At 38.4% G+C, this 23,490-nt stretch overlaps 1 protein-coding gene across 3 annotated transcripts in view; it reads right to left on the bottom strand.

The window, feature by feature from the left end:
• Positions 1-438: 438 nt before the first annotated feature.
• The window catches only part of plppr2a (phospholipid phosphatase related 2a), a 39,074-nt gene continuing 16,022 nt past the window's right edge, over positions 439-23,490 (bottom strand). For 2 of the 3 annotated variants that reach the window (XM_088343778.1, XM_088343786.1), the window contains exons 3-8: positions 15,502-15,690; positions 13,004-13,124; positions 12,238-12,488; positions 10,456-10,632; positions 7,311-7,454; positions 439-4,790 (exon numbers count right to left, since the gene is read on the bottom strand). In XM_088343778.1, the coding sequence (XP_088199904.1) occupies positions 4,734-4,790; positions 7,311-7,454; positions 10,456-10,632; positions 12,238-12,488; positions 13,004-13,124; positions 15,502-15,690 (939 nt within the window). In that variant the 3' untranslated portion in view covers positions 439-4,733. The remainder of the gene's footprint in view (positions 4,791-7,310; positions 7,455-10,455; positions 10,633-12,237; positions 12,489-13,003; positions 13,125-15,501; positions 15,691-23,490) is intronic. The other variant, XM_088343792.1, reaches the window with a different exon arrangement.

Here is a 23,490-nt window from a genome sequence, read left to right as displayed (position 1 = left end):
TATAGAACGTCATTTTCAGTAGGTCTCAAAATGACAATAATTGAATGCGTTAATTTCCAAGTGATTATGCCGAATAATTTTTTGGGACAGTTAACTCAGCGCCCAAGCATTTGGCTCATTTCAAAATCTCCTTCAGAGATAGTAACAACCTTTAGGGAATTTTATGGGTTTTCCTTTGTATTTCTTGTCTTATTTTGGGCCAATCAGCAGTTCATTTGAAATATAATCACGTTTTTATATTTTAGAATGACTAAATACTTAACATTTTAATGATCCCAATCAGGTTTTGTTGAAGGAGGTATTTTGTGTTTGTCCAAATACACGACTCTGAATCAAAAGGGAAATAAATAAAACTATGCAAAACTTTTTCGCGCGCAAAAAAAAAAACAACAACACACAACCCCCTCAAACATGGAATAATAAAACGGCATGAGAAAGGACATTTTGTATGCTTTATATATTTTGTATTCATTTTCCAGATGTGGAAAACATTACATAACTAATGGAGCATTATAAAGAACATGGGGAAATGCCTATGGACTTTGGAAAGATTTGTGAGCACATTCATAAAAATCAGATTCAAAGAAGCATGCAAATCAATCCGAAAATTTTGCCACAAACACGCATACCATATATCATATGTGTGTCTATGAATAAAGCTATTCATAATAATTAATACAAAATGAAAAAACAGAAAATACAGTAAAACACATTATAGCTGTACCCTGGATAATACTTCATAAAGGAACATGTGAGAGAGGATTGTTTTTGTGTGCGGCTCATACGTCATAATTTGCAACAACCAATGTGCATTCCTGAATGGGACAAAATGTGAAAAGTCACATTGTTTTGGAGGGGAAAGGGGACTTAAATCAGACATAAAAGTATAAACACAGTTGGTAAATAAAGAAAATACCTTAATTTTCCTCATTTGACTTGATTTTATCTATATACAGAAACAGTTTTTCTTTTTACTTTTCATATGGAATTCTTTTTTTAAATTCACTTTTCTCTCCTCATCCATCCATCCATTTTATTGGGCCCGAGTTTATTTTTAATGCGAGCTGGTCATTCACAGATTGTGCATGTGTTAACATTTACAAGAAATAAAATCAGCTGCTTACGGTGAACATGAAAAGTTGGTTGGAGAAGCACTTAAAGTAACTTGAAGCTTTAAGCAAGACATTTTTTGACAAGAAACAAAAGTAAAGTTGTACTTTTCCAAGAAAATATCTACAAATTAGTAATTAAAAATGATATTGACTAACACGCATTTTTAAATATCCAGGAGACACTTGCAGGAAAAACGTTTGAAATTTAATTTGTAATAATTATTGTGATTGTATAAGGTTTGAGAAAATTGTGCTTAATGTATGACTCTGATCACATTGCCTTCTCTGGAAAATTATGTCGAGTCTGTTGTATCTGAAATGTTGACAGATACTCTCGAACTCCATTACCTTTATGTGAGTTGAAAGGCAAAACCTCTTACTACAGATCGTTTTGTGTGTTTTTTTTTGAGGTTATGTCATTTTTCTTGCAGCACTTTGCAGCGAAGACGGGCAGGTGAACAAGGTCCCCCTTTAATCCTGTTTGGCATGGGAACACAAACACATAGTTGATCTGAATAAACTTCAAAGTGTGCTGGCAAAAGTAGAGCGACTTCAACTAGAGCATGGGTTTCAAACTCAATTGACTCGGTGGCAGCCAGAGCTACGGTGTGGGCGAGGTTTGGCCAAATGGGGTTTTCCACAAAAAAGTTCTGATAAAAACATTCTGCTCTTCTCAAATGTATAAATATTTTTAAATTCCCCACACAAAGTACTATATAAAACAGTGGTATCAACCTCATTTTGACATTTTGCTCCTCATTTTTTTGCTTGAGCTTTTTGTGTTTGTTTAGTACCAGCAAGATGGCGGACGATTTTGTCAGCTCACTTTAGGTGACGCTCCTGCTGTGTAAAATGAATGCTAATTTGTCAACCTATCTCTATTTTTCTAAAAATGCATGTTTATATGATATTTCATATATTTCTGCATAATATTCAAATCATGTTAGATTAGTAAAATGAGTCACCGAATAAGTTTTCCAGTCATATGAGTTTTATTACTTATTCATAAAATCATTAATTTGACAGTCACATAATTTATCTAGTTGTTATAAATGCACTTTGTATATATCCTCATATTTTAATGAAGTGTTTATATGTTTTGTTCGCTTGATGTTTCAATGTTTTCCTTTCATTCAGTGGTTGTACATTCCCAGCCAAGTTTTTAAGTGGTTTTCTGACAAATCTGCCATAATCTGCCATAATCCTATTCTACCACCAGGATTAACAAAGGTTTCTTGTGAAGATGACACACCCTTTGTTGGACTGGAAAATCCCATCTCTGTTAAGTTTTCGTTTTCCAGTTTCATTTATTTCAATCAGCGCTTCTGTCTTATGAAAGCAGTGGTCCGCTGTTTTTTGATGCTTGTCTAGTTAGGACATTGTCCTGTTTATTCATTGTGTTTCTCTGTAATAATTCCTTGACCAAACTGCTCTCTTCAGCTCTTGTTTCTTTGTCATAATTCTTGGTCAGAATTCTGGGAAATTTAACACGAGACAGAACACAGATTGTCTACGCACAATTAATATGTTATTTTTTTTAATGAATTACTTTTTTTTACCACTAGGAGGCACAAAATATTATAAACTATCCCTTTGAGAGAAGTCTGTTTTGTTATAGCCCTAAATCAATACTTTTAGATTGCTTCAAACACTCACAGTTGACAACATATGCTAAACTAAAACCCACATAAGAGGTGACGAAAAACAAACAAATAATTTGAAAGAAAATGCGAAACCTTGAGAAGGAACCCCACGAGTGTCAAAACCTTACCAGGACAATCGGGCAGCCAGAGATGTTGAATGGACACCAACAGACAACACATGATGAACATATAGTTTTAAGTGAAATTGTGTATTCGTCCATTTTTCAAAAATTATTTATCGAGCGCTAAATCCAACAAATGACTTTTGGGTTGCTTCACCCTCTGATAGAAAACATTGCGTTTTCAGTTCCGGAATCACAGGATCAATTCAGTGTGGTATCACCTCACTCACCGGCCATTTTAAAAAAGTAAACACGAATAAAAAGCCAGAGTCGCGGAATCACCATGGCAACGGGGAAGCAGAGAAAAGAATTACAGAAATACAGAAGAAAACACAGAAGTGCAGAAAGAAATATAAAATAATACAAAAAAACAAACAAAAACAAAGACAGACCACGTGCATAGAGTTTAATTTTGAGCGCATACTTTCCTGGGTATTTCTTATTTCCCCAAACAAAATTCAAGAAGGATTCTAAACTCACACACGCCAAACGTGATCGAAGAAAATCGCGGTACAATCTCCACCATCCCGCCACCACCAGTTCAATGTAGTAATATGATATTAGTATTTTTAACATTACTGATAAGTTTATTCTGTTTATATTGGACACCTGCAGAGGAGAATGCATAGGATGGTAGTTAGTTATTTTGATTATTATTGTGCATGGCTGGTAATAGTTTTGACCATTATGAGCTGTTTGGATGATTGACACATGGCTCGCTTTTGTAATCTACGAGATTTAGTAAAAATAAATAGCGTTGGGGAACTAGGATAGGGGGGGTGACTTTTAGAACAATCTCTTAGCTTTGGCTTTTCTCCCAGTTCTCCATGCAAATTTAAAATCGTTAATGTCTGTGTATTTTGAATGTCTACTGAACTTTAAACTTATCAATTACTGTCAAAACTTTATTAAGATTTGTTTACATTAAAATACATTGACAATGTAAAAAAGTGGGATTTTAACGTTTGCACGGCGCAACAAAACTTTCAAATAAATGTATAGATGAATTAATTCAATCTAAATCTAAAAGAGCAAAGAGTAAAATTAAGAACATAAAGGGTGAGTAAACTTTTAAGGTTTTTTTTTTAAATAGAAGTACTTTACACAATTCTGTTCCTCGTGTATTTCTCCCTAATGACAGTCTTGGTTCAAGCTGTTTGATAAAATTCTGCATGTGGATTAAAATAATATCTGCAATAAACAGGGGAGCTCACTAAACTACTTTGTGCTGATGCAGGGAGGGGGGGAACATGGACATTCTTTGTGGTCAGAGTCTTTCCAAACACAACCCATACACAACTTGAAAAATGTAAGCTTCAAATGATTTTCTATAAAAAAGTAGAAAGACAGCAAAAAAGAAAAGTGAACGTTCTGTTTCTTAACTGCAGGTCCAGTTTAAGAAAACATTTTTACAAAAGTCCAGCCTATCGGTTCCCTGGGAGATTTGGTGCAGCAAGGTCAGTGGGTAATTTTTGAATCGGCCCTCAGCAATCTAGACCTGTGTGGAGTAAGAACGGTGCAACGTTGTGAGCCGCCCGGCAGAATGTGCGGCGCAGCGAGGAGAATGCTGCTCCGGTTGGTCTAGACTTCGAAAATGGAGCGAGACGGTGTGGGGGCAGCGGGTTTGGCGGGGAACCGATAGGGCTGATGGTCAAGTGATCTCTGTGAATGGAGAGCCCAGTGGGGTCTGCAGTGGAAAAAAAGGAATAAGAAAGACGAGAGGGCGGGGGAGATGGAGGAAAAGAAGGATCGTCAAGAAAGATGCGCGGGGGGTGAGAGAGCATGTCCTTGAAGCCTGTGGTGCTACAAAACAGAGATATGGGAGGAAACCAAGGAAGGTAAAGACTGGAAGTTTCTCAGAATGGTTGAATGTAAGTGTTGTAAAGTGGGGGGGAAGAGTAAACTGTAGGGTGCTGGTGGGGGGTGAGGTACGAAAAGGGACAGATTGAAAGGGAGAGAGGCAAGGTAGGAGACAGAGGAAAATAGCCAATCAGGTAAGGGTTACAACAGGTGACAAACCACAAAGGACAAAAGGTCTTTCCGAAACACTCTGGCTATATTTACGTCACTGGGCTGTCATCCCAAAGGCTTTTTTTGCAACTGCCATGCTCTTATTTGCCCTTTGCTTAAAAGAAGCTTCCAAATCTGACTCATTGGTGTTTGATGTTCTCCTAGATGAAAAGACAATGACAAGGTCGTTCTTAAAAAAAACTTTTGTAGTCTCACAGCAGGGGTCTCTAACCCTTTTTCAAGCTGAGAGCTAATTTTTGTTACTAATTAGCACAAAGGGTACAAAGTTTGAAATTAATTTCTAAACATGCAATTTAGCTAGATGGCCTGCTAGATATCTTGGTTGTCAACTAAAAAAGTAAATGGGTTAGAAAATGTAATGAAACTAGACAGAGCTTGATAACTGGCAAACATGATGAAATGTTACCTAGATAGCATGCAAAAAATGTGATCGGCTAGCTAAAAAGTTTGCTAAATAGCTAAAAATGTAGGAAAATAGCTGGCTACAAAGGTAAAAAGGTAGCCAGATAGCTAGCTAAAAAACTTGAAGAAATGTTTTTTTGCTTATTCGCTTTATAAAACTCATACATTTGAATTTAATTTGTTGTATTTACTGTAAAATAAATGAATAAAAAGATGTATAAAGGCAATTGTTCAATACATAGATTCTAATTCTATTTTCTTATCTAATTGCTCATAAATAATTATCAATATATGAATAGATAGTTTTTGTCCATGAAGCCCATGAACTGGAACATATTAATATTAACAATATTACAATAATATTATATAATTAATATTATATGAATCTCTAAAATAACCATTTAGCATATTATTACTATTACTATGTTATTACTATGTTGTTTCAAGGTTCATTATTAAAAAAGGGTCAAATATAGTCAACCAATAAAAATGTATGTATAGTGATATATTTGAATTTATTGATATTTAAATGGTATATGTTGTTGATCAAGGCAAAGTGACTCCTAGTCGTGCACACATGTGCTTTCATGTAGGATTTTCCGAACTGTAATGCCATAAATTGTGGTATTTGGATGGATATTTATTTAAGTTGCACTAAGTACGACATCACTGGAGGCCTAGGTGTGATATCCACGGCCGTTTTTTTACATTCTGCTATGGGCTGGAAACAAGTTCAGGTTACCCCTCTGAGAAAGACTGGGATAGGCCTGAGCACACTTATGATTATAAACGGTTTGGATATTGGCTGGATAGATAACAAAATATGAATACGTTTGTCTGAAAGCTCTGAAAATAAGGTTGTTAAAATTACCCAAATTGTGGTCAACCCTAAATCTTTAAGGTGGGGAGCGGGATTTGAAAACTGCTACTCTTTGCCGCCATCTCCTGTCTTAAAGCCATTATTTGAGCCTTAGGCAGTCTGTTCATGAAGTGTGTGTAAGTACATGCATTTCTCAGATGTGCTCGGATAAACTCTTTTTCCTTAGTGATGTACAGCCAAAACGAGGTCTGTTGGCGTGACACCTTGACTGTAAACTGTAGTGGAAACTGTGCTCTTTATAAACTGGACCGAGGCAGGAGATCATTCTGTGTGACATTGGCTTTGCATGTGTCTAATCCCAGTAATGGCAACTTTAATCAGGGACAACATGGATGACATTTGCAATAACAAACTTTTAGTTCTGAGACATATTTACTCATGACAGGAGCCATAGGTTCTCGACCCCTGATCTAAAACGTACTGAAAAAAAAAACATTGGGAGGCCATAGCTTTTTCTTTTATAATTTGAAAGTTACGACTAGCTATCTAGTCTTTGAGTCCATCGCGAGTCCAGCAAAAAAAAGGAGGCGTGCTTTTCGTCCACAGAAACGCCTTCACTTAAAAAGAACCATTGCTATTACTTTTGACCAATGTGTCTTATAGAGTGCAGACAAAGTGTACCCATGTAAATATAGCCAAAAATACGGAGTTCATAAAGCTGCTTTGTACCTCACAGCAATATGAAGCAGTAATCTGCTTTTTACCACCATGCCGAATTATAGAACCAGGGTTGTAGAGCAAACTGCTGACCTGTGATAAAGACATGACTGACTTTCTGCATGTAAAGATATACAACACTAAAATAATGCGGGAACAGACCTTCCCAAACAAGCACACAATAGAATTTGTTCTTTTTCCCGTTGAAATGTAAGCACAGCACATTTCACACCAGTAGAACAAATCCCAGCTGTTCTCTTATCAGCCGACTGCACGACGTGCATGTGCACAGATTTAACGGATCGACAATCTTTTTTTTTATTGTTGAGTGCAGTCGGGAAACTTGGTGCATGCACTAATGTTTTGGATGTTTGGAGGCGAGGGAGTGGAGGGAGGACTAAAGACTTAAGTACAAGACAAGGAGTGTTTATTCCTGTGTATTCAAGTATGCCCTTTCCCTTACCTGGGGGCCACTTAACTTTTCTACTGGACTCTCAACACATGGCAGCGTCACCATTGGCATACCCAGCGTTGACTCAGCGCGCTGAGGTACTTGTGCACGAGGTCTTGGGTGCATGTGCTGGAAGTTGTTAATCACACAAGTCACCTGGAGAGAGTTAGAGGTGGTAGAAACACAATATCAAAGTCACTTGAACAGAAAGTTAACAGCTTTATTTTAGCCTCTCTTCATTAAACAGCACAATTGGTCATGAGGCTCTTGATTTTGAGTTATTGACTGTTAGTGTAGATCATTACTCTCATGTGGAGAGCAAACCCCTACCCCAGGGGTCGGCAACCAGCGGCGCAAGCGAGTGGCGCTTTTCCAAAAATGTTTACAAATTGAAAAAGGGGGGAAATATAGTCTGTCCTCATATGGTTTCTGTAGCATGACAGACATCACATACAAACTTTTAATGTTTTCCAATGCTACAAAAATATATTGAAAATATTTCGGATTTCAACTAAGGGTGTAACACTGTAACTATGAGATGAGAGGGAAGATCAGCTGGTACGAGTTCACTAGTGGGAAGTGACTGCTTTAACTGCTGCTCTCTCACTGATTGTAAAAGCACGGGGTACAGATTGTCACCTCAAATACAACAAAGTCATCTATTGTTGCATAAAGTTGTGGCTCTCAGGCTTTCACTCCTGCATGGAGAACTTAGTTACAATGTATAAAACTGCATTTGCTGTGCTCTTCTGCTTGGTTTCCTCTATCTCCACTGTCCTGTGTTAGAAGAGCTGTGCAGCAGGTAATGCTTGTTTAAACCAACCAGGGTGTGTGTGATCGGCCAAAGGTAAAAAGAGAAATATAACTGCAAAGTAATCACACTCAAAATGCAAATATGTGATTTTATTTACTTTACCTTCTCCAAAGGTTGCTATTTTGTTTTGTTTTTGTAAATGCAGGCTGCATTTTTTTTAACCCTAACCCTAACACAGAAAAGGGCATGTTATGCACAATCTGATTTTTTTTTTTTACATTTTCAAAATATGACGTCCACATTTGTATTTCTTTATTAAATGTATTTAATTGTAGCAAGGCAATGAAACACACTGCAATTTATTAATATTGTAATAAAGTTAAACATGAGGCAGTATTGTACAAGAGTCGTCATGTGATGCATCATACTCCAAAGGATAAGCTGCATCCAACTTAGTCATTTTGATAATAGGCTAATATAGCTAATATAGGGCCATATGAGTTGCATTTATTTTAAGGCTTATATGCCACTGCGATTGGCTGGCAACCAGTTCAGGGTGTCCCCTGCCCACTGCCCGATGATTGCTGGGATGGGCTCCAGCCCCCCGCGACCCTACTGAGGATAAGCGGTACGGCTAATGAGATGAGATGCCACTGTCAATATTTTGGGTTGCCGACCCCTGCCCTACCCCAAAAAACGGCCTGGAAAGGGATGGGCGCCATCACGGTATCCTTGCCCAATACACACAATTGGAAGTGGTGTCCCAACAACCCAGGTGGTTAAGGGATCCTCGAATCGTGAACTGATATTATGGGTGTCATTTGAATTTTTTAAAACACTAACAAATATTCCTAACTGTCGCAGCCACCAAATTCATCTGCCCCCATAATATGCTTGACAGCCCACATTTTGCCAAGTGAGATAGATTTGGTGAGGTAAAAATACTGGATGATGGAAAATGATTAACCAAAACAGCTTTTAGGAAACCAGTTGTTACTGACCCGTTTTCAGTGGATCGCGGACGTTCGCCTTGGCATAACGCGAGGAAAAAAAGAAACTGTAGCTTAATTAGACTCCTAAACAGTAGACGGCAATAATGCCCTGAAAATCTTCGGCATTTCACACCACAGAAAAGGACTGGTAAAGCTTGCTTACACATGTTGAGCGAGGTTAAACAAAGACTACACGAAAAATGGATTTTATTACAGTGAGGACAAATAGGGCAGAAACCTCTAGGTGTTTTGTGCAAAAATATACAGTAATCCCTCGGTTATTGCAGTTATTGGTGAGCAGAATCCCTCATGATCAATGAAAATTCGCAAAGTAGCGTGGCCTCTTCATAAAATCCCCCAAGGATGAACCTTACCTCGCGATTATGTCCTTACTAAATGAGAGTATACAACTGTAACAAAATAACGATCTGCATTCTAAAAATAAAAACACAGAACATGGAATTGCAGTTGAAATTGCAGAGAGCAGCTGACTGGCTGGGCGCTAGCATCGGGTATCCTTGAACTGAGCACGGTCTCTGCAATGATTATAATACAACCGTCATGTAGCGGTTCCCCGCGAGTTGTAGCTCCAGATCATCTGTTTGCTGGGTAATGGATCTGGCGTTAGTGAGATACAGGCTCGGCAGGGTGGCTTAAGGGAGTTTCTAGCATAGCCATGGTAGTAGGCCGGACCTGCAGCCTTGCTAGTGCCTTCTCTAGAGGCTGCCTCAGTCGCTCCCTGAACCTGACAATAATCAACGGCGCACCTGCTGGTGATCACCAGTTCTTTTTGCACTTATGACTTTCCTCAGACTCTGATTTATTTGAAGAATTTCTTCTCAATATAATGAGCCTCTAACACTACCTATTCCCATGCTTTGCAGTTTGTTTTTGGTGGTGGGTACATTGACTTGTGCGTCAGCCCCGGTTATTGACTGACAGCAGACACCAGCCTTTTACAGTCGTGCAGATAGACAGCTACGCCCACCCAAAACACGCAGCCCTCCCTAACATTCCCCTATGATACCATTTGCTGTGTGCTGTCTTCTCAGAACACAAAGCACGATACATTAATGTAAATAACAATGAAAGAAATTAAATTAAATTAAAAATCCGTGAAGCAGTGAAACAGCAATAACCATGTGGTTGCACTTTTTCATTTCATGTTTATGCATGTTGAGTCTGTCATAAATGGCTGAAGCTACTGAAGTCATATGGAATGTTATGGATTTTCTTGGAAAATACAGCTAATTGATCAAAAAAAGTAATAATACTTGAAGTCATTTTTTTTCCTTGACTTGTGTTTTTAAAAAACATGAACATATTCTATTGTCTTTGGTTTAAACTTACAGAATTATTTCATTTAATTAACTTGAAAAGTGGGAGCTGAATCTTCATTTCCTCTTCTTACCAAAAATACAGCAATAGCGCCACCAATGAAGAACCCCGCCAGGACGTCAGCCCAATGGTTGCGATGTTCAGCCACCCTGATCACGCCCACGATCAGCGCCAAACACAGCAAGGTGAAACTGACAGTGGGCTTCGTCAAACGTGTACCTTTGGTCCTGAACACCAGCGTCACATACATCTGAGGAAAGGCATGTGAGAAAGCATACACAGTAGGGAACAACAACACCAGAAATGCAGTAACCAACCAATTGCATTTGGTGAAAGACAGTTGACTCATTTAGCCTCCCAGGTTCAGGTACCCATTTTCTTTCAAAATGTTGGACTTACAGTATAAAAGGGTCAAATGTAAATAGTGTTGGGTCCAACAGCTTCCTGGTAAGTACAGTAACGCGTTATTATTGAAATTTTGGTGCGTAACTGCCTTATTACGTTGATTATTAAATGCAAAATGTCCTTTGCAGCTGAATACAACCCCCAATCCGCCTTAGATATTCCCTGTAGGTTGGGGAAGTTTATATTTAGCTAAAAAGTACAAATTAATACAGTTATGGTGGCGACATCTCAAGTACGAGGACGCTGAATTTCTCCTCAGATATTCTGCCTACTGAATATACTCACATTTAAGCCAAATGCAGCACTATTAAATAAATACTGAAATCAGGTGGTCAGCTAATATACGCTTATTTGGAAGTGTCTTACCTGAAGCAAACAGTAGGCAGTGCATGGGGAGGCGGGCGTGGCTTACACAAGAACAAGAAACCAACGGGAAATCAATGTGGCAAACATGAGCACAGAATTAACGTTAAACGTCTACGGATTGTTTTTCTTTTTATTTGTAAAATACTTTTGGAATACATCATGCCAGGAGAAAATAAAAAAACACATCTGGGAGAGTACCCAGAAATGGAGATTAGATTTTTGAGTAAATTAAAGCTCAGAGACAAATGGATATGGATTGTCTCGGCTAATTGTTCGTTTGCAAGCTTCTAAGATTGCACACACCAATAAATAAGAATGCTCTACTACTTCCCCAGGTTGGTTTTCTTCTATTCCCCTTATTGTGTGGCTATTTTAAAGCAGTTTTAGGGGGTTGGCTTCTATGCGATTAAATACAGTAATTTGTAACTAGATAGTTATTGTGAGAGTAATAGTAATAGTTTTTTTAACTAAGTACCAGCAGGTCCTGCTTGAGCAGAAAAGGGCTAGTGACGTCGCACGCAATGCGCAAATTGTTTGCGGGAGTACTCATGAATTCTAACGCCATAGCATATCTAGCGATTTGAAAGTGTTACTACAGGCTGAACTGAGTTGTCCTTCCAAATATGATTTAAATCCAAAACCACCGCTCTTTCCGTCCATTGAACGCTTTCCGTATTTTTGTCCTCCACGGTGTGTTGATTTCTACGCAACACAGACGAATGTGGAAACCGAGCAGTCACGAGAGAAATGAAGTCTATTAATCAATGGTTTGCAAGGGCAGAAAGCTAAAAAATGAACGACAATAAGTTTTTATCTGGGCGTTTCACTCTGTAAACATTACTTCAATAAACCGCAACCTAACTTGGTTTTTGCTTCTGCTGTATTTGTAAATATGCAAACTCGTATGCTTGTCTGTGTTGTAAAGCATCTGCAGTAGGACTTTTTAACAGGGTTCGCCCTGTGGACGTGAAAATATCGTAACTAGTAACTGTAACTGACTACTGTTTTAAGTAACGCACCCAACACTGAATTTGATCATAATGGTCTTTCTCTAAAGCACCAACTTGGCCATGCATAAACCTACCACAGTGTAAACCGCAGAGTAGATGCTGAGCGCTGCGTCCTTAGACGGGAAAGATTTACGCGCAGACAAAACAACAAGCGGGTTGCCGGTGCAAGCCCGGCGCTCTGTGATGTATTGGGTGTTGGACTGGCAGCCTAGGACTGTGTAGTTTGGCCGGCATGCTGAGAGGAAGTGGGGCGTCTGGTTTCCTGTCACCACCTGCCCGGCGTTGGCGAAGATGCTTGTGGTAAACAGACCAAAGGCGTAGACGCCTGGATTCAGATAAAATGGTTGGAGTGTGAATAAAGATCAGAGGGGAGGAAATAGCATCTACGCTATCTATCCTAACACTTATAATTCATTGTAAAAATTAAATTTTTTGACTGGTTTATAACTTTGTGACAAAATGTGTTTGAATCCAACGTAGAAGACAGTAAAACAGTTGAAAAGCCTTCAGACACAACAGGTGATAACAAGTCTCTCCTTTCAAAATGGCATCAATAAAATATCATCAGCTTGGGTTTGAAGGTATCACTGAAACGTATACTACTGAATTTTCACATTTAAACTATATTTTACTAATTTCCTAAAGCAGTTTCATTTAAATTCGGTAGACATCTCTGGCAAACATAAAAAATGTCTGTCTGCTATTGTGTCACATCTGTTTTTTCTCTACTAATTTGATTTTCAATCAGGGAAATTAAATCAAGTATAAAGACAGAGATTATAAGCGGTGCAGATAATGGATGGATGGATGAAGACAGAGGAAGACGAAAACAGTGTTCACCTAAAAATCGTATGATGCGTCTCAGTAGGGGATTAAAATAGCAGCAATCGGCAGTGACAATGGTCTTTTCCTGTATTCCATCTGCCTTGCTGAAGAAAGCGGACAATTCTCCAACAAGAATCTGTGGATGAATACATGTACATAAAATTATATTGGTTTATTTGCACAATAACGTATTTTACACAAACTCAAACTACATGACAAATCTTTAAATTGCCGAATCAGCAGAGATTTGGTGTTTTCAGGGGCGAGACATTTTTCAATAACTTTTGGTGGAAGAACGCTCTCTTGATCAAACTGTCCCGAAATACTCTGTTTTATTTTATTTTGTTACTTTTTAATAAAAGTTCTCAACTGAACTGCACTCTTCAGCTAATTTTTTCTTCCTCCAAATATTTGGTACGATCCCAGAAGTTAAACACGAGGCGAGACACGGAATGTCTGTGCTAACAAGGGATACTATGGGTAAGGGATGGCACAAATTAAAATTAAAATCACTCCTGAAAAATATGAGAGCAATAAAGAGTCAACAATCAACAACAATGAAGAGATTTTAGAATTTGCTTTTTCTTTGACAACGAATTTTCGTTGGCCTTTCTTATCTATTACCTAATAGCTGCTTGTTTTGTAAACAAAACTATTTGCATTGTGTTATCTTGGAAAAATGAGTGCAATGGGAGACTCCATCTATAATAAAATGTGTATGATGTTGTTATTAGTCTTAGTAGTTAATAAATCCACCTAAAACTTGATGCACTTTGACATTTCTTTTACATCTGGTTGTTGCACATTTGAAGCTCACCATGTTGCTTGGAAACACGCAGCAAGATATCTAGATCAGGGGGTCCTAAACTGGTGGCCTGTGAACCAAATGTGTCCCTGAGGATGAGAGCGTGAGGCTTCTGCCTTAATATGAAAAGTAAAGGGAGAGTGTGTTATTTGACCACTAGATTATGCTGGACTGGGACCAGTTTAGGCCTTCTGCCATTGTCCCAGTTGTTTTCCAGCTAAGATGTCCATGCTACACTCGTCTGCAGGCACATGATGCAAAAGATTTTTTTAAAGTCAGGCGAGAATAAAAAACGCCCATATTCTCAACAACAACTTTTAATTTACTTTGGGTACATCTTGGGTTAGGATTTTAGGTGAATTTTACAGGATTGTTAAGGGGTTAATATAAAAAGGAAAAACATGTGGAGGTAGTTTCTGGACGTACCTAAAAGCATTGTGCAGTTTTAAAGGTACAGTGTTTATTATTTCCAATTGAAAACAAGAAGTAAATGAGAGAATACAAACTACAGAGACAAAAGTAGCCATGAGGGCCTATTCTTATGTTTTTTCAGGTACCCCTAGCAGCAAGATGGCGGACATTTATGACATCTCCCTCTAGGTGAGGTAGCTGTTTTCAACCAAAGATTGTAATAAGAAAATGCACATTTATATGGTAGTTGATATAATTTTGCTGAATCATTTTTTCAATAAATGACATTTTTACCATTAGAGGGCAATGAATTATGCACACAGCCCTAGTGGATTATGATATAATTTATTACCAATATAAATTAAATGAAATGAAATGATCTGCATTTATATAGCGCTTTTCAAGTCAATGACTTCACAAAGCGCTTTACAATGTGTTCCACATTTCCCAATAGCGGCCTTGCAGCCATGTAAGGCGCTAACCTGCCTATTGGGGGTATTAGGGATTCAGTGTCTTACCCAAGGACACTTCGACATGTAACACGGACTAGCGCTCTACCTCCTGAGCTGCTGCTGCCCCTGTTCATTCATTGATTTATTTTCATATTAGTTCTCAATGTTTTATGTGTTTTGTTATAAGAATAGAATTTTAAAAATCAATATTTTACGGCTAATGAGATGAGATGAGATATTTTTGGAATATTTTTATCAGAACTTTATTGTGGAAAATGTCATTTGGCCAGACCTCACCCGGACCCTAGCTCCGGGGGTCCCTAAGTAAATTGAGTTTGAGACCCTTGCTCCAGATTATATTACCTTGTGCATGTCTCTTTTCATTGCCCACCGAATTGTTTGTTTTTTCAACATTTCCTGCAAGCCAGGATTACTTTGGATTGACTTTATGGCTCTATAATAAATTGGGTTTTTGACTTTCTGCTTTGGCCCTTTCAATAAAAGCAAGCTTGCCTGATCCATTAAGACCAGACGGCGCATGCATGTACAACCATGTGCATTCACACGGACACATGCACGCACACACCTGCTTATTAGGGTGGGAGGATGTCACTTTCATGCAGTACGGCAGTCTGCTCACTCTATCTATTATGCAACGAAAACCCAAAAGAATTCTTCAACCAAGCCAAAGCGTCCTATCAAAAAAAATCCTTTCCCTGTGTGATACTTGCCGCGGACTTTGACACTTTAGTTGTCTGTCAAAGTTTGTTTCTTCAAACTCATATTGAATAATAGACACAGACTTTTTGCTCATCCAGCACACTCGGAAATAAGCAAACTCTTACCGCTAGGGTGGGAATGGCGGTGACAAGCGAGTAGATGAGGACAGGGGGAATCTGGCTGGTGTTGTCCGGTCCAAGGTATGGCTTGGAGAAGGTTTTGTCATAGCAGAAGAAGCCTTGTATGTGCACGGGGAAGGTGTCGGTGAACTCAAAGTAGTAAGCCAGGAGAACTGTTCCAGCCATGATCACCAGCTGGAAATCAAACATTATCACCATGTTAGCAAACAAAAGGACAAGATGGGGGGGGAGAGAGGAGGGGGGAGAGAGGAGATGAAGCTGGAAGAGTTCAGTGTCAAATCCCTTGCAATGGGGCGTAAAAATACCAGTCAAGGAAGAGTACTGAATCTAACATTTTGTTCTGTAGAAAAAACTCAGATCATGAAACGATCTTAAGGTAATTCCAAAGTGCAACAAATGGGCATTCAGAAAATGAAGTAAAAATAAATTAAGAAAAAACATTGCTATGGTCTTATAGAGCAAGCACGGGGAAATCAATATGGAATACTGTAACTCCAGTCTGAGGAAAATTGAATAAGTGCATTTTGAGTAGAAAATAAGGACACGCCCAGTCAATTTCTTTTCTTTAATTGGGCACCTGGTTTGCTTGTTAGTCAGTAGTTAAAAATGGTGCAGTTTTTACTCCTTGGAAAACTTCTGGACAAAGTGGATTGGCAAGAATCATGTCTCCAACAAGAGAGATGTCTCTTGAGACCAAAGACCGGATCGTCAAAATTCTTGAAGACTGATTCTATACATTTTGCCAGTTTTTTTTTTTAATAATGTTGGCACAAACATTGACTCATTTCTGCTCTAGTAGGTATCATGAATATTTTCAGACATCATTGTGTCTGTTACTTGTTTTATTATGTTTGGATCGCATGCGTTGTCGAAAATGGCAGCTCATGGTTTTCCTCTGTTACCTGCCTTTTTGATGAACACAGTGACCGAGCGCCAAACTTATCAAACATGTTTTACACACAAACATTGTTTGTAAAACTTGACACCAATTGCAAAATGCCCATCACCAGTGGCGTCACATGCAGTTATTGGCAAGTGTCCGCAAGGCATGGAAGTACAGAAAATGCAGGTGCTTATGCGAAACAAAAATGTTGAGTGCCAGATTGAAATGTGTTTTTTGTATACCAAACATTTTGCTGTAAAGCAGCCATGTCAAACTAAGTTTGGTTCCGGGGCAAGGTCCTGACTTTAAGGTCTACGGTGGTCGTCAAATATTTAGCTTTGTTTTTCAGTACTATGCTTTATCATTTAGCCACACTTGCAGCTTACCGTACAAATTATATTCACGGATAAAAGGGAATCATTTTTAAGCACACTTTAAATCACAAACTTCATAAATAAAATATTCTTATGTTTGGTATTGAATGTGATACTGATTCATTTTAGTACCACACCTGAACAAACTCACCATAAACATCATTAACAAGTGTGCACTATCAATAAAAAAAGTAAGTAGAAAACAAAATAAGAGCTTTAGCGGTGAACGGCCATCAGATCAAACTACTAGGCTGGGCCTCCAGAAGCTGAAAAAGTACTGCAAAATATTGTCCTTAACATGAAACCAGACTGGATGTCATCTTTTTTAGACCTTTGTATTGATAAAAAAGTATTGCTTTGGATAGAAATGAGCAAGGCCGGATTAAATCATTCAACGGGCCAGATCCGGCTGATGTAAAGAGTTCTGGTCATAATTTCGTGGATTAAGGAATCTGGGGAGCAACCAAATTACATTGTAGCTAGACGAGTGTATGATTGCATGGATGAATACAAAAAGGTGGCTGTGATTTAAAAAAGAAACCAAAAATTTAAATTGTGTCCTGGAATGAGCAATTTAAACACACAAAGTGTCAAGAAAGACTGCAACAGTCACATTTATGTTGAGCTCAGTTATGATCAGGGACCTTGCTTTTTTATATTAAGCCAATGTATTTATGTTCTCCACTCTGACAAGCAAAAAATACGCCCACTCACTGAAAAAAATCACTTGGCCTGTTACGCTTCTACATGTCTACACTTTGTTTCTCTTTCTATGATGTATTAAATCCACAGTTATGTCACAACACGTCTAAAAGGAAATGTACTATCATGGAGATTTAGGTTACATTGCGTGAACAAGATACTGACAGGCGGTCAGTGCTAATTAGATCTCTCTCAGCAGGGACTGAACAAGCTCATTGGCCTACACTGAAGCCTCATTTGTCACTTTGAATATACAGTATGAAAGGCTCCCTGCCTACAGATATGGAACATACTGGGAAAATAGAGGGACGACTCTGCTGGAGATTGTAATCATAATAATCAAAGGATACAGGAGAGGAAGACAAAGAGTTCAGCATATAATATTAAATACTGTATTTATTTGCGTATAGCGCACATTTCTTCTCCTAAAAAAGAACTCTAAGTTTGAGTGTGAAAATACAGGAGGTTTTATGGTAGTTTATCACTGTATTTGTGCAATGATTGATCAGTTGAAAAATATCGCAGACCACGATTGGAAAACTGGATGCAATGGGAAATGAAACCAGTGTACAGTAGTGAGAGCGCTGTACCTGAAACACTAGACAGCCACTGATATTAATGAGATATAAAAAGGCATTTTATTGTATTTAATTATCCTACTATTTTTATTAATGGCATCAGAGACGAACGTTATGAAATGTTGAAAACAGAAAGTGATCCTGAAGATATAAATAAAAGCAAAACGAGGAAAAACACTCTTTGGTGTGTCTGATGATGAATCAGACTCATAAATACATTGTAAATTATTTGTTGGTATTGTGTCCTTAGTATACATTTTAATAAATGATTTTAATTAGCCACACGTGTCAGGAAACGGACCGGGAAGCAGGAAGTCGAAACTCATATGCGTAGATGATCTGTCACTTTAATTTAGGAAAGAAAAGTTGTCCAACACTCAAACGGACCAAAGACAAAACAAAACAGGTTCAAAGGCAATCAAAATTACAAACTAGGCATTACTCGGATCAAACAGGCATGAACAGGTCTTCAACAAGGTAAAGCAATGATCTGGCAACGGGCAGTCCCAAAAGGAGTGTTTAAGTACTCCAAAAGCAATCAGTCCAATGCGTCTCAGCCGGTGTCGAGGGGCGGGGCCAGCTGGGCGCCATGACAACCGTGCAGGACATGAAAACACGTGTTCAACAATGTTTGTCACTTACAATGCTCAGTTTGATTTGAGCAAAAGTGAAGCAAAAATTTATACCAATTTCTAATCAAAACTTCAGAGCGCGTGCTAAACACGAATACATATCATAAGTACCATTAAAAGGAAAGTTGAGTAAAGAAAAAAAACGCATAAACAGAATATTCTGGGCTCGTGATCAGGACAAAGTCCTCCATAAAACAAGCATCAAATAATGCCTGACCAATGTTTTTTATAGGAAAGGGGAGTGAATTGATAAAAAAAAAAATAGAGGAAAAATTAAATTTAACACACAGTTAGAGTAAATGAGTACAAGAAAACGTAGTTAAAACCAGACCCAGGTGGATTAAGCAGGTGAAAAGACAAGACGATGGCATATTTATCAGAACACCATTTAGAAACATTGCTGGGAAAGTACTCGATGAATAGACGGATTAAAACATCAAACGAATACAGCAAATACATGCTTCATTTAAAAAGGTATTTAAACCATCGCAATAGACTCATCATTAATGAACCAATTTGTTTGATTGATCCATAGTTATTAAGGTAAATTGCATTGGAATGAAGCATAAACTCACCCCCAAATACTATCACATTGTAAATTGTCATGTTATGGTAAATAAAATAATTTAGAATAAATGTCACCAAGGCCCTTTGACAAGAGCACCATTGAAATACAAATAGAGATTGGAAATGTTCAATTGGAAACATTTTTTGGTGTGATTATGAGCCGTGATATTAGCTGGAGACTCCATAAATTGCATCCAATCCATATTAGCAAAGAATATTGCTGTTATGAGTAGACGCAGACGTATTTTTGACCAAACAACTATTCATTTAATATACTGTACAATTCTTTGAGTTTGTCTCAATCAAGTTATTGTAAGGCAATTTGTGGGAAATACACTGCAATGACTCTGTGGGCCTTTGAAGATTGATTTTAAAGGTGATTTTACAAGTTTTTAAATGTCTTAAAGGTCTTGGGCCGTCTTAGTTGTCTGATATGCTTTTATCATATAAGTCCCTAAATAAAAGTCACGAACACACCAAAAGAAAAAACAAGTACTCCAGGAAAAGGCCACAGCAAAAAAAATTGAGGGAAACATAAATCAAAATCAAAATAATAATAATATTCCCGAAACTATCATGTTGTGTTAGTAGATGATTGCGCTTATATTTAGGTACAGGGCAAAAGGACAGCAGAAATCCAATCGATCACAAACTTAAAGAATTGCTAATTGGTGATCGTTTATAAGTAAAAAGAACAACCTAACACATTGGAATGCATCCAATCTTTTTAGTTGAATGGGCGTCTTTCGTGATTTAACAGTGCCATCTAGTGTAGGAATAACTCACAACATTTGAAATGCATTGAATCACAACAAACACACGTATTCGCTTATTTGAATACATATTCTTATGGGTAGTATTATATGGTTATAATAGTTCCGTTGTACTTGTAGTAACTAAGAAAGAGATGTTGGTCATAGGGCATTCATAGTGTTGCTGATAAATAAACTCTTGAAAGGGTTAGAGCGCACAATGTCGAGATTCCATCATCATAATTAAATGTTACGATTAAATGAGCTGCAATATAGCATAGGTAACAACAAATAAAGTAATTCTCTTCTGGGAGGTTTAGTTTGGCTATGCCTGCATGTGCGTTCTTTATATACAAGCATCTTCACATCTATTGACCCTTACAGAGGTTGGGGGCCACTGAGGTGGGTCTCGTGAAAATCATAAGGAAATATATAGGACATTTAATACATAGATCAGCTCCCAAATGCAAGAAGTTTCATAAAAATTACATATTAACCGCTCACATTTGTCGTATCCGACCTGAATTTTACAGCTGATGGATGAAAGACTTGCGATGTAATTCCCAAGATACGAAACATCAAGAGAAATTCACCCACACACAGGAAGATCATGGCACACCGCCACAAAGCTGCAGCTTCTTTTCCACAAGTAGTTAATTTACAAACTCTTTTTTGCACAGTTCTACTATACGTATCTGGACTGTGCTTTACAGAAGTCCTGGTTAAGCCTCCATGCTCAATGACTGAATACTCCATTCATTGCATTTATATTAGTTTTGAAAGCCTAATATGTTAAAATAGTGGGGCCTTGTGAGTCCCCGGGGTCATTTTTTTTAACTGTCCAAGAATGAAATGCAAAAGCATACCCACTACTCATTGTCAGACTGTGCGCTTGTGTTGAAAAAGTTTTGTTTAAAACGAGCATTTTCAGTCTGCTCTGAGGGTGAAGTGTTGACACAAAGTATAGCAGATACTCAAGTTAAACTTTGACAACAACATTTGACTGGGATGAGAAGACAGGCGGAGTAAACAGGGAAACAAACGAAACGTCTCCCGAAAGCCACAATGAAGAACTATGACAAAGCGTGACTATTGATGAGGAAAAGATCGGTGTCTTACTGTCTAAAATTGTTGGCAGCAGAATGAATGGATCCAAATAATATCTGCCATTATTTAAAGACTTTACACCTATGCTGAGCTGCTTGAGTTTTTTCATTTTTTTTCTTTTTACGTGCCAAACTAATGCGTGGATGTGGCACGGAGGTAGGTGACATGTCATCAACAATATTGAGCAGTGTTTTGTCCCCTCTTATATTTTGTGATCACTTGAAAGAACTGATCGATCGTTTTAAAGTAGTGCAAAAAACGGTTAAAATGTCACTATTACCATGGTGCCCAATTGGCCCCGCCCATGTGGCGCGAGCTGCAGCTCGTTGACAGGTTGGCTTTCCGTCTATTTAAACTCAGTGCTCTCATTCTTTTTTCGTCAGTCCGTCAACGAACCTCTGCCCCGCAAGACGTGGGTTTTGACTCGGTCTTGTTTCCTGTTGGTATTTCCTGTCCGGTATGGTTCCCGTTTATTGTGTACTGTTTAATTTCGGTTACCAGTTTTGTTCCCGTCTAGTTTGTCCTGTTTAATTTCGATATCCTGTTTCAATATCAATCCTGTCTATCCCGTTGTTTAATATCGGTTTCCAGTTCCGTTCCCGTCTAGTTTTGTCCTCTTTAATTTCTATGTCCTGCTTTGATATCAATCCTGTCTGTCCCGCCCTGTCCGGTATCGACCCCATCTGTCCAATATCTGCTCGAACAATTAGTATCGATCTCGTCGGCCTCTGGCTTCCTATCATTCCACACCAGACTGCTGCCTAACGTGCATGACTCCCCATTTCCCATAAAATAAAAGGCTTGAGTGAGAAACGTCACGCATTTGGATCCTGATCCTGTTCCGGTTCTTGACATAAAACGTGCTCCTCAAGCGGCTTTCCCCTATTTTACGTGAGACTTATGCTTTTTTTTTGTGAAAGGGTGCCCACCAGGCAGCACGGCGGCGCAGTGGTTAGCGCGTGTGCGGCACAGTTCTGAGGTCATGAGATCGAACCTCCTGTGTGGAGTTTGCATGTTCTCCCCGTGCTTGCGTGGGTTTCCTCAGGGCACTCCGGTTTCCTCCCACATTCCAAAGACATACATGTTAGGTAAATTGGCCGGTCCAAATTGTCCCTAGGTTTGAATGAGCGAGCGAATTGTTTGTCTCTATGTGCCCTGCGATTGGCTGGCAACCAGTTAAGGGTGTCCCCTGCCCACTGCCCGAAGATAGCTGGGATGGGCTCTAGCAGCCCCGCGACCCCACTGAGGATAAGCGGTGCAGATAATGGATGGAGGGATGGATGGATGGATGGTTCTCCACCAGTGCCAAACCTTTCCCTATTATTGCCAACAATCATTCTGCATCTCTACTTCAGTAAACCAATGGATGTCTTGGCATCAATTAATTGATCAGGAGTGGAGATTATATATGTGCTCTTCAAACGCCGCTGCAAAAAGTAAATCCACACATCTTCGATTTAAACAATCTGCACTGGTTATATATTGTTTCATGAAGGTTAACATGTAATTATTAGTCTGCTTTTGAATAAATTTTGGTGATCAGTTTTATTTATTATTTAATAATTTTATTTTATTTCATTTTCAGTACCATATGGTTTGACATGGTCAGTCAAAAATGCCTATAGTTTAAGGATCTCCTATACATTAAAGATAGTAGTGTTATGCAGAAGGGTACTTTTTTTTTGCAATTTTATATTTTGTACTATTTTGCGTCGGTGGCTTAGGTATTTTCTTCTTTCTTGACTGAAAGTAATCAAGGAGCACTCCAATATTCCAAGGTTTCAATTCTTCAATCATGACACATCGAAAACAAGCACCTAAGCAACAAATAGGGGAGAGATGAGTGTAGGACAAAGGTGAAATGGAGGTGATTAGCAGAACAAGATGGGTTAGTGGCTAGAACTGATGAAAAAGGTTGTGGCTTTTGATTGGGCACGGTAAATGAAAGCACTTCCAAATAAAAGAAGCTAGGAAGGGAATGAGTCCATTCGATCCGTTTCTATGGTAACTACGAATGAGGTGTAAAGGGGGGAAAATACTACAAGTAATTTTGTCTCGCTCTGGATGACAATCGTACAAAAATACAAAGCAAGCACGTTTAGAATTAAGCCCACTTTTCATGTACTATGAATAACTGACCTGTGCATGCTGGTCCAGGCACCTGGCAGGATTCAAATGTATTGAATTAAGCGGGGATCTAAAAAAATATATTTTGTTCAGTGAGGTCTAACAACCCAAACATCTGCAACTATTTTTTTGTAATTTATTATATTCACTGCATTCTGTATCGTAAACAAAAATATTTTCAAAAATGTTTCAGCATATTACACACTCTAAAGCCCCCAACACCTGATGCCATTTTCAGATGTGCCATTTTCA

Source organism: Urocampus carinirostris, chromosome 1 (assembly GCF_059441175.1).
Source record: "Urocampus carinirostris isolate Australia breed hairy pipefish chromosome 1, RoL_Ucar_1.0, whole genome shotgun sequence".
In the NCBI taxonomy this organism is placed as follows: domain Eukaryota; kingdom Metazoa; phylum Chordata; class Actinopteri; order Syngnathiformes; family Syngnathidae; genus Urocampus; species Urocampus carinirostris.
The sequence above is the reverse complement of the archived record's forward strand: the minus strand, read 5'-3'. Positions and strand labels throughout refer to the sequence as shown.